At 44.5% G+C, this 12405-nt stretch overlaps 1 protein-coding gene across 1 annotated transcript in view; it reads right to left on the bottom strand.

Annotated features, from left to right (window-relative positions):
• Positions 1-12405, bottom strand: part of LOC122797807 (msx2-interacting protein-like) — a 409322-nt gene that overhangs the window by 81090 nt on the left and 315827 nt on the right. Inside the window, exon 3 of the mRNA XM_044066328.1 lies at positions 2215-2324. Coding sequence (XP_043922263.1) covers positions 2215-2324 — 110 coding nt within the window. The remainder of the gene's footprint in view (positions 1-2214; positions 2325-12405) is intronic.

Here is a 12405-nt window from a genome sequence, read left to right as displayed (position 1 = left end):
ATACTGGCTGAGTCTGTTAAGATCCAGAATTGGCCTCAAGTCCCCTGTCTTCTTTGGTGTGATGGGACGTTATGGATGACTCTTTCTAGCAGCTTTTCTATTTTCAAGGCTGAAGCCTCCCTATGACTGGGTGGAACATCGGGATCTTTTTTTTGTTGAATTTGGGAAAATTGTATGAAATGATCTCTGGATATGATTTTCGACATCCAAGTGTCTTTTGTGATGGATACCCAGGCTTCTGGGTGCAATGATAAGTGCCCCACCTGACTGCCTCAAGAGTGCAGCAATCTGGCAATCCTGCAGCAGTGCTGGTAAGGTCCGTCAGAGAAGGCATATCTGAAGCCCAGGCTCTGAGGGCCACCTTAGCCATGAGGGCGGCATCTTCTATTAGAGTCCCCCCTCTGCTTCGGGAGGACTTATCTCCTTGTTATTCTTGGAAAGGCCTTTGGGACTTGTGGAACCACATCTTTCTACTACCTCGCCGATTCCCAGAGAAGGATCTCTGAGAAGCAGAAAAATGGATCCTAACAGTAAACAGGGTCTTCCACCTTGTTCAATTTTGGAGAATGTTTCTTTAACTTTGGGGCCAAAGACAATCTATCAAAGGAAGCACTGATGAATTAAGATTTGTAGGGCTCCAGAAAATCAAACTAGCACATCCAGATATGCCTCCTGACTGCTATGCCTGAACCAGCAGCCCTAAAAGTAAGCTCAGCAGCATGAGAGAGAGATTAACCTTATAGACACATTGGAGATGGACTGTAGGATGGCCACCTGTGAAGCAGCTTTCTTCTGGTCCTTCACAGACATGGACCCTAAAAAAATTTGGAATGCTCCATCATACCTCTCTGTATCCTGGTGAAATGTGTCAAACAGCTCAGAGACCAAAGGGCAAAGGTCGCGGAGGCATAAACATTTGTCAAACCTGCCCAATGTCCTCAACTCTCTATTAGGATGATGGACAGATGAGCTCTCTTCTGCAAGCCCTTTGTTTGCAGCTGCTACCAACCAACATGGTATCTATAAGGATGCCCTTGCTATAGTGGGCCTTATCTTTTAAAAGATCTAGAAACTTGCTGGGTCTCTTAGGAACAGGTTCTGTTTTATCGGGTTCCTTCCATGCCAGGTGCAAGATAAAATCGATCAACTCATCAGCCAGAGGGACCACCCAAGACTTAGCCAGGCCAGCCCCAAAAGCCTCCAGAAAAACTGACTCCTCTTGGGAAGGGGTATCGGAGGACCACCCAACCTCTCTGTTCTAGTTCTAGTATCTCTCCAAAGGAGACAATCAGGTGGAGGTTTGGGTGACCCTTCCCTTTCATCAAAGTCATTGTCTTCAGCACCAGATTCTCAATGGGAATCTAGGTGCCTCCTTTTGTACATTCTCTTCCTAGAAACCTTATCAGTGGGATGGGTCTAGTGAAGTATCAGAAGGTGCACAATCCTGTAAGAGAACTGGCGGAAGGCTTGTACAGGGTGGCTGTCCTAGTAGAACATGCATGATAGGATCAGAGCTCAGTTAGTGGAGGGAGCGTAGGATCTGAAGAGGGCAAGGATGTCATTTCTCTGGATAAAGTGAAGACCCTCCCCACAATCTAAAAGCAGATGGTCTAGGAGAAAAGGCAGTCGATTGCACAGGAGCAGAGGTCACTGCCGCCAACCTCTATAACCCCATGGAATTCTGCTTTAAGGAGAGAATCAGAGCAGACGAACAAAACACTTTCCCAAAAAAACAAGCAGTTAAAATGTGTATACTAAAGGAGAACAACCAATATTAAAATGTCTGAAGTGGACACAAACCTACTTCATTATCTTGCTGTAATAAACATTTTCTAAACTTTTTTTTTTTGTTTGAAGAAAAATTTTGCCCCATTTACTCCTACATAAAGTATCAAAAGAGAATTGAGGTGAAGCCTACAGCACCCTCACATTTTTTTTTAAATACACTAGGGCTTGGAGGAAAGATTCTGCATTCAGCAACAATAAAAGTTTCACCTTTGCACACAACTGGTCAATACTTTAAACACACGATTAAAGAAGTTGGTGTACTCAGATTTCGTGGTCTTGGAAATACTTAAACCCATACATTTCGCAAATATTAATTTAAGACTGTATGGTCTTCTGCATAAATTACTCCAGTAAACTAAACTTGGAAATGATATACAAGGAACACAAGAAAAATGAGCATTTCAGGACTGATTAAATCATACTTGCCTTTCATCTCCAGCAGAGTAACTGAGCTTCCATGACTTCCCAACAGTTTGCCCAGATGCTTCCATGTTCTTGCAAAAGGATCGCTTAAGTGTATCATTTGCATAATCACACTAAAGAAAAAGTAACAAAAACATTAGTAATATATAAAATATACAATAGTTATGTACTTATCATAACACTAGATCTGATTGTTGTTCTCTGCTTGTCTCAACTAATGGGTTATAAACCTCAAAATGGATCCAAGATGGCAACATTTTCAGAGATTTTCCAGTGCTCAAGTTCTCCCTCTCCCATAATGCTTGTGTCAATACACCCCCCCCCCTCAGAAAGATTTTGACACTAAATCTAGACAGGAATTACCACAGAAAGAGCACCAAAGGATTTTAGGGCAACATTTAGCCTTCAGGCCAGGTCTATAGTGATGCTACATAACAAAACAGCCATGACAACTTAGAATTGGGATGGAGGGAGCGTTGCTGAAATGGACAGAGGGAGAAAGTACAGTTGTGTACACGTACCATAAATGTAGATGTTTGAGTGTACTCACTGTTGCAGTCATTACATTTGGGTTATCTGCTTGCAGGTAGCCCTCAGTTGGTCTAATTATCAAAGTCCTGGATCCTGCGTCGGTTGCTGTCTCATCATCCATGACGTCAGGTAGTCAGGGTATAAAGCATGCAGCCGATGCCATTACATCAGTTTTTCTTGCCCCAGATGTCAGGTGCTCCCATAATGGGAAGAATTATATACAAGGTTACACCTCCAACAAAAAGCAAATACACCAGAAAGCTTTAAGCATAGTAAACAAGAATAGAGATATAGTCAGCAAAAGTCGGGGATGGAGGCAGGGTAAAGTACAGTTGTGTACGCTTACCATAGATGTAGATTTTACAGTGTATTCACTGTTGCAGTCATTACATTGAAGACTTCAGTTCTGAAACTCGAAAATGAAAAATTCGGGAGTCGGCTGACCAGCACTTGCGAATTGCTTCTGCTTCGGGCACCGCACAGCAAGAAAGACTGATGTAATGGCATCGGCTGCATGTTTTATACTTCTGACGACCTGGAAGAAGGGACAGCAACCGACGCAGAACCCAAACCCAAGACTTTGTTAATCAGGCCGACTGAGGGCAACCTGCCAGCAGATTACCCAAATTTAACGACTGCAACAGTGAAACACGAAGAACATCCAGGACTGCAACAGTGAATACACTCGAACATCTACATTTATGGTAAGTGTACACAACTGTACTATGTTCATGTTTTACTGTTGCAGTCATTACATTTAGGTAGATTTCCAAAGCTAAGGAAGGGAGGAGGCAATTAGATAGCATTAGGACCAGTGGCAAAACAGCTCTGGATTTTGAAAAAATTGGTAAGTGGCAATGCTTGGTGAAGGTACGTACAGAACTCCATGTTGCAGCTTCTAGGATGTCCCTGGTAGGGACAACTCTGAGAAAGGCTGTAGAGGTAGATGCAGCCCTGGTTGAATGTGGTCTTATCCCCTGTGGGGTAGGTTTTCCATGATGTTTATAGCAGAAATGTATGCAATATCCACTTAGAAATGGTTTGCTTTGAAATGGCCTTCCCCTCTGCCCCTGCAGCAAATGCAACCAGCAACTGTTCAGATTTCCTGAGAGGCTTAGTCCTGTCCAAGTAAAATCTAAGTTGTCTGTGCACATCCAAGGAATGTAGTACTCGTTCCCCTTTGTTCTGTGGATTAGAAAAGAAGGCTGGCAAATGGATGGACTGATTAAGGGCCACACTGGATACCACCTTTGGCATAAAGGAGGGATTGGTCCTGAGGGACACCCTATCCGCATGAAAGATAATGAATGAAAGGCTCCACTGCCATGAGGGCTTGTAATTCAGACACCCTTCTTGCTGAAGTGATGGCTAGGAGGAAGGCTGTTTTCCAAGAAAGGAATTTTAAATCTGCATTTGCAGCTGGCTCAAAGGGAGGTAGAGTGAGCTTTTCCAATACAAACTTAAGGCCCCAGGCTGGAGCAGGTGCTCTCCTGGGTGGTCTTAGGTTTTTGGCCCCTCTGAGGAATTGCTTCAGTAGTGGATGAGAGAAGAGGGTTGGGCTCTATATTATAATGAGCTGAATGACGAAGGCATGAATTTTTATGGAAGAAAATGAAAGGCCCTTATGATGCATCTCAGTTAAGTATTGAAGAATGAGCGGTAAATTGGCCTTGGTTGTGTCCGTCCCCCGTGTTTGGCTGCAGGAACAAAATCTCTTCCATTTTTCAGCATAGGAATTTCTAGTACTAGGCCTCCTTGCCTCCAGAATGACATCCATCACTTGCTTACTGAGGGATGGTAAAGGAGAGGTCATGTAATTAGCCAGGCTGCACGGTTCAGGGACTGAAGCTGTGGGTGCAGAATCTGGCCCTCTTGCTGGGGCAGCAGGGCAGGTGTCTGAGGCAGGTGCCATGGTTCTAGAAGTGACACTGCGCAAGAGAGGGTACCAGTGTCGGTGTGGCCAGTCTGGTGCAATAAGCATTGTCCTTGGTTTGTCCCGTTTGATCTTTAGTAACACTTTGGAGAGGAGGCGCAGAGGGGGAAAGGCATAAACTGATAGGTTTTTCCAGCTAAAGGACAGGGCATTCACTTTCCAAGCTGGTCTGTGGGGAGTCCTTGTGCAGAATTTGTCCAATTGGTAGTTCTGAGGGGAGGCAAACAGGTAGCTCTGTGCTCCCCCATTTGATTCTCAAAATGCTGAGTATCTTTGTTTCCAGTTTCCACTCGTGTGGGTCGAGATTTCTGCTTAGGTCGTCTGCCAGTGTATTTAACTTGGCTGGCAGGAATTGAGCTTGTAGGTGCACTTGGAAGCTCAAGGCTGTGTTCCACAGAATCATGGCTAGTCTGCAGAGGGGGTATGAATGGGTTCCCCCCTGCTTGTTTATGTACCACATAACAGTGGTGCTGTCCATATTTACCAATAATTGTCCTGGAAGAATGTGACCCTCGAAGGCTATCAAAACATTTGTACAGCTAACATTTCCTTTTGATTGATATGCAGGTGCATTTGACTCTGGTTCCATTTGCCCTGAATGCATTACCCTGCCAAGTGAGCCCCCCATGCATAGTCTGATGCGTCTGTTAGGGTTTAGGCAGCAGAGTAAATGGCAGTCCCTTGTTTAGGTGGCAGGCCACTGCCCACCAAAGGAACTCTGTCTTTAGACAACGTGTGATAGGAATCATTGATTCTAGGTCCTGAGAATGTTGGGCCCATAGGCTTTTTAGATACCATTGTAGTTTCCTCATATGCAGTCTTGCATATTGAATTAGTAGAATGCAAGAGGCCATGAACCCCAGGGCTTGCCGTACTTTCCTTGTAGATAGCTAGGTCTTTGTGGCCAGTAGTTTGAAGTAGGCTGTCAAATGAACTTGTTTCTCTGGCGCGAGGTATAGGTTCATACTAGGCTATCTGCCCAAGGGCATTTATAAGCCTAGCCCATAGTTATGTGGCTTTCGCCACCCCTTTAGTTTGAATAAAAACTATGCCTATCATTTTTCTGTGCCTCTGTCAAGCAGTGACACTGAAGTAATCCCTGGGGTATATCTGCGATCTCCCATCCATTGGTCAAGATTCCTCTTGAACAAGGCCAGCGAGGTGCTCTGCCTCACATGTACCGGGATTTTGTTCCACAGCATAGGGAGTCTCTGGGTGATGAATCTGTCCCTCCAGCACGTTCTATTTATAAACTCTCCACAAAGACAGCAAACACGGATGGTAACTCTCACCGCTACAGAGACCAGTCTTACGCCACCAAACTGGATAACAATCTTTTATTAAGCACCAAAAATCTAAAACCCAATGGTTTTAGATTTTTGGTGCTTAATAAAAGATTGTTATCCAGTTTGGTGGCGTAAGACTGGTCTCTGTAGCGGTGAGAGTTACCATCCGTGTTTGCTGACTTTGTGGAGAGTTCGTAGTTATTTGGCAGTTCCTGTGGACGTGGTTATTGGTTTTTTTCGGGAACGTTCTATTTATAACCGTGTCAAGGTTTAAGTCTCCCGCCCTTGTGGTTCTGAGGGATCTAGATTTTTTGAGGTGAAGCATATTCATCAAATCTGGGTTTGACATGGCCTTATATGTCAGGCACAGGTCACCTCTGAGCAAGCGGTATGAGACTGAATAGAGCTGGAGTTCTTTCAGTCGGGCAGCATAAGACATATTTTTGAGACCCTTTATCCTTTTGGTGAGGAACTTTTGGGGCCTTTCAAGCTGCAGCAGGTGTCTGGTCAGATACATTCCGAACGGGGCATTGTACTCAATCATAGGTCTAATGAGTGATGAGTACAGGGGGACGATGACCTCCCTTGATCTAGATGTGAATTCCTTCATGATCAGGTGGGCGATATAGAAGGTTTTCCTAACTACTTTAGCAACATGAATGTCAAACGAAAGGCTACTGTCAACTTGGGTCCCCAGATCCCTGATGACTTTTTCTGTGCTCAGTGGATTGCCACCTATATGGTAGCTAGGGGTAACCTTGTTTTTCCCGAAGGCTATGACTATGCATTTTTTGGCGTTTAACTTCAGGCCATGGCTCTGGCACCAGTTATGCCACGGGAAGTTGTATTCAAGCTTGCTCCCCAGGATACAATTTGTTGGCAGGGTACTAAATGTGATTTATTTTCGTTTATGGTGTACCCCAAAGAAGTTAGTAATTTCTTTACAAACGCCAGATGATTTAATAGTATGGCCTGGCTTTCTGCCTGAATTAGACAATCGTCTAGGTGTGGGTATATTTGAATATTTCTGTCTGCAAAATGCAATGACTGGAGCTAGGCACTTTGTGAATACCCTGGGTGCAGTAGATAAGCCAAAGGGCAGTGCAGAAAACTGATAGAGCATGTAGCCTGCTCTGAAGCATAGGTATCTTCAGCAAGTTTCCCTTATTGGGATGTGCAGGTAGGCTTCCTTTAAATCCAGTGTTGCCAACCAGGTATTTTTGCCTACCATAGGAAGCAGGTGATGAAGAGTTAGCATTTTGAATTTTGGGATTACCAAAAAAAGTGTTTAGGATAGAAAGGTCCAGGATAGGATGCCAGGAATTGTCTTTTCTGGGTACCAGGAAAAGTAGAGTAGAAGCCTTGCCCCCTTTCTTCTTCTGGGACAGGTTGAATAGCCCTGATGCTTAGAAGGGAGAGAACCTGCTTTTGAGCCTCTGCCCACTGATTTGGGGCTAGGTCTGGCCAACCATTTGGGGTTGGTAAGGAGTGGAAGTGGAATCTGTATCCTTGGGAAACTATACTTAAAACACATTTGTCTTGGGTAATGAGTCCTCAGTTTTTTTTTGCATGCAGGGCAATCTTTCCCCCTAAAGGAACAGTCAGTTGAGCAGGGCTTGGAAGGTTTAACGTTAAGTCATTGTGACAGTTTACCATAGGGGGGTGTCTTACTACTTCCAGCATTGGAAGTGGGAGACCCCCCCCCCCCACACACACACTGCTTAGGCCTGTGAGTTCCTTGGGACAGATGCCTGGGTGTTCTGCTGGTTCTTGGTTCTGGGTTTGGACTGAAGGCCTGGAAGTGTCAGGAAAGGACCAATTTTTAGAAGGCCAGTGCCTACTAAATCTGGGAGGTTGTACTTGCAGGAAATCTTTAACTGTTTGCATAGATTTAGCTTTTTCTTCCATCTTAAGTACTACTTCTTTCAGCTTTTCCCGGTTAGGGATCGCCACAGCGGATCACCTGTCCACTCAGGATTGGCAGTAGAGAGTTTTACGGCGTTGAGTTGGCAGCCCGGTGCACACAAACACACACCCACCCACGGCCAATTTAGAGTCCACCCACCCACGGCCAATTTAGAGTGTCCAATCCACTTACAGCATGTCTTTGGGATGTGGGAGGAAACCGGAGCACCTGGAGGAAACTGACGCGACCACAGGGAGGACATGTAGACTCTGCACAGGAGGCATCCCAGCCAAGGATCGAACCAGAGAACCTCTTGCTGTGAGGCAAAAATGCTAACCGCTGCACCACGGTGACCGCCCCGATCTTTTTAAGTACTACTTCTGCTTTATTGCCAAACAGGCAGTCTTTGTTTAAGGGAGCATCCAGTAATTTAGTTTTAACATGATCTGGCAAAGATTGCTCCTTAAGCCAGGCATGCCTTCTAAGTACAGATCCAGTGACAGCAGCCCTGCAAGATGCTTCTAATGAATCAAAACCACATTGCAAAGTATGTTTTCCAACATGTTCAGCAGAATGCATTAAATCCTGTAATTCTTTATTTTCAGCACATTCAGGAATCATCCTTTTCTGTTTAAGCAATCCAATAATATGAGGCTGATACTAACATATGAAACTGGCAGTTTAAGGCCCTAATGGCCAAATTTGCAGAAGTGCATTATCTTCTTATCCCATCTGTCCAGGGCCCTGGAATCTCTATCAGAGGGGGTATGATTTTTGGCAGTAGTAGCCTTAATGCCTTTGGGCACCTGTAAAATGGTCTTAGGATCCACAGTAGGGTTCTTAAAGAGGAACGTGAGAGTCAGGGACACTAATACCAGTCAGGTTTTCTGGGAGTTGGAAGTAAAGTGTCAGGGGCCAGGCTAGATTCCGAGAAAGCATCATCTACAATGTCCAGTACAGGAGGGATAGCTAAAGGCCTGTATTGAGGTAGGAATTACCTAAGCCTCTTTTTGGAGTCAGAGTAATTCTGTCTTTCCCAGCAGAAATGCTCCCTAAGAGTATGCAAAGTTTCACCAAAAGAGAAATCCTCTGGAGGGGAAGCGGAGGGAATGGAGTCCTCTGCACCAGAATCCTCATAGGTAGATACGGGCAACTCCTGGTCAGAGAAAACAAATTTCAGAATCCTGATCAGAAGAATCAGAAGGAAAATCAGATCTAGGTCTCTCAGAGGGAGAAGGGTGGCTGATTAGAGTAATAAGGTCTTCAGTCATTCTTATAATTTGTTTTTTAGGCATAGGGGCCTGACCATGCAGTCTGGGCGGTTTCCTAGGCATGGATCGAGTTTTAGGCCTTGAAGAAGAAGATGGCGTCGGTTTAATATGCAAGTCAGTAGGCCTGAATACACCCTCAGAAGCCGATGCCTGCACAGCAGCTCCAGACCTATCCAAGGTAGACACATCTGCAGCTTCCACAGTCGAAGAAGCATCTCGGACCCTGAATGGGTCTCAGTAGAGGCCTGCGAATCTGAAATAGCGGGTATCAGGGGCTGCGAATGCACCTCACTGAGTACCGGCAAACTGGCAACTAGCTTAGGAGAAGCATAGTAGGCAGGTTTGGAACTATGCGGTCTGTCTCTGTCTTTACCTTTGCGTTTTTTTCAGAATGTCGGTAGTCAGGTGACTTACTGAAGCTATTTCTTGATAACTGAACAGAGTACCAAAATATTTAGATGTGAAAATGAACAGACGAACAGTTCGCGGTTTGAATAAAGCACAAAACAGACAGTGAAGTACGTCGTGGTCTGGGCCTAAGCAAGGAATGCAGTACGAACGAACATCTTTGAATTATTTGCTTTCCGCAAGAAATACAATTGTTAACTTTTACTGACATTGGTTTAGAGCAAGAAAAAGGTTTCCCCCACGGGGTACTCAGCTTAGTTGAAGACTTTGGATCTGAAACTCGAAAACAAAAATGTCAGGAGTCGACTGATCAGCACTTGCAAACTGCTTTTGCTTCGGGCACAGCATGGCAAGAAAGACTGATGTAATGGCATCGGCTGCATGCTTTATACCCCTGACTACCTGACGTCATTGAAGACGAGGCTGCAACCGACACAGGTCCCAAGACTTTGATAATCAGGCTGACTGAGGGCTACCTGCAAGCAGACAACCCAAATGTAATGACTGCAACAGTGAAACATGAAGAACATCAAGGATCCATTGTTATAGTAAGTACAAAACATTAATAACCTATGTTGTTACCCTCCCATCTCTCTCAATTATTGGGACAAATTTCCCCAACTACCAGGATTCATGTGTGGCATCATAGTAGAATACCGTTAGACTGATGGAACTGACAGTTAACTTTGGATCTGGAAACAAGATTCAGTTTATGTTTGACAGAGATGTACACTGAAGTTAATGTTGCCGCTGAATAGTTATCCATCAATGAGTGCTTGAAAAAAACAGAAGTAGAAACAGATCGAGTGGAATGTGCTCTTGGTTTGGTTGACAAGAGAGAAGCCCTTTGAATTGTAGACAATGGTAATGCAATTCGACAGCCATCTAAACAGTGACTTTACAAACTCTGGACACCCCTTTGGCTTTAAAAAAGGACACACCTACCTGATGATCTTTATATAAAGGTTTTGTGCAATGTAAACAAAATCTCGGTAATGTACATATAAGTTGTGTAAAATGCATCCTCCCTGGTTAAAATGGAGGGGAAAAAGGCAAATGGCTTGAGTCAATGCTGACAAGGTAGCCATTTTTGGTGCAAAATAGGGTTAGGTCTCAGAGTTTCTCTTTGTGAAAAATCAAACAAGGTTGCATGCAAGATAGGGAGCATAGTTCAGACATCTGGAGGATGTTACGGCCACCAAAAATAAAGTTTTCCAAGGAAGAAATGTCATACTGGCAGAAGAGGCAGGCTCAAAAGGAAGTTGTATGAAAGCTTTCAACATCAGAATAAGGTGCCAACGAGGAGCTGCATACTTAAGCAGTAGTCTTAAGAGGAATATGCCTTTGAAAAATGTTTTAGAAATCTTTAGGGATGCTATAGAGGATGAATTTGATCCAATATGAAAATGTATGACAGCTGCTAGTTGTACCTTGAGGGTACAGTAACTTGCATCTGAACGTAAGAGACCCGACAATCCAATATAGATGAAAGAGGAGCAAGAAAAGTACATTGTACCTACCATAAATGTAGATGTCCGATAGGTATGCATCTGTAGTCCTTACCATATGGGTTGTCCTGCCTCAGGCAGCCCTTCGGTCGGCCGGATTCCAAAGTCTGGGTCCGGTGTCGGCTGATGTCGCCCTTTCTCCGACATCAGAGCGCCTGGGGTATAAAAGCATCAGCCGACGCCATCCTCCTCAGTTTTTCTTGCCCCAGATGCCAGGTGCCCTCTAAGGAAGGCTAAATTTGGAGAGATGCAATAAATTCCAAACATGCACAGAAATATAAAAGAAATACACCATAATAGATAACCCCAGCTAGCTATGAGAGGGATAAGCACCCAAGAAATACCACAGAGGGGAAGGAGAGAGGGTAAACCTGACTGCAGATGCATACCTATCAGACATCTACATTTATGGTAGGTACAAAACTGTACTATGTCCTTCAAGGATGCATCTGCAGTCCTTACATATGGGTAGAACACCATAGCCAATCTGAGGGTGGTAGGATCTAAGAAAAGGATGGTGTAGCTAAAATGCCCTGCAGGACTGCCGTAGCAAAGCCTGCTCTCGATCTGGAATATAAGGGTAAGTTGTAATGCCTGGAAAATGTATGCACGGAGCTCCATGTAGCAGCTTCTAAAATGTCCTTGGTAGCCACCCCTCTTAAGAAGGCTGTGGAGGTGGCTGTGGCTCTGGTGGAATGAGGTTTAATGTTAGCTGGCACAGTTTTGCCATGAAGAGAGTAACAGAATCGAATGCAATTCCCTATCCATTTTGAAATTGTCTGTTTGGAAATTGCTTTTCCTTGTACACCAGCAGCATATGCTACAAACAGCTGGTTAGTTTTTCTGCAAGTCTTAGTTCTGTCCAAGTATTAGCGCAACTGTCTGTGAATGTCCAGGGTATGCAGAAGTTTCTCCCCTTTGTTTTGTGGATTTGGAAAGAAGGTAGGCAGGTGAATAGCTTGGTTCAATGAGACCCTGGATACCACCTTTGGCATGAATGAAGGATTGGTTCACAATGAGACTCTGTCCTGATGAAAAATAAGAAATGGTTGTACTGCCATGAGGGCCTACAACTCAGATACTCTTCTCGCTGAGGTTATGGCCAGAAGGAAGGCAGTCTTCCAAGACAGGAACTGTAGTTCTGAAGATGCTGCTGGTTCAAAGGGCGGTAGAGTTAATTTTTCCAACATGAAGTTAAGGTCCCATGTAGGCACTGGTGGCTTCCTTGGAGGATTGATGTTTTTAATTCCTCTTAGAAACTGCCTTAGGAGAGGATGAGAGAAGACAGGTGGATCATAGGTTCACAGGTTTATACTAGGCTATCTGCCCCAAGGCATTTATAAGCCTAGCC

This window comes from Protopterus annectens, chromosome 3.part1, assembly GCF_019279795.1.
Source record: "Protopterus annectens isolate FY-2018-M chromosome 3.part1, PAN1.0, whole genome shotgun sequence".
In the NCBI taxonomy this organism is placed as follows: Eukaryota; Metazoa; Chordata; order Ceratodontiformes; family Protopteridae; genus Protopterus; species Protopterus annectens.
Note: the sequence above shows the minus strand (reverse complement) of the source record. Positions and strands in the feature narration are given on the sequence as shown.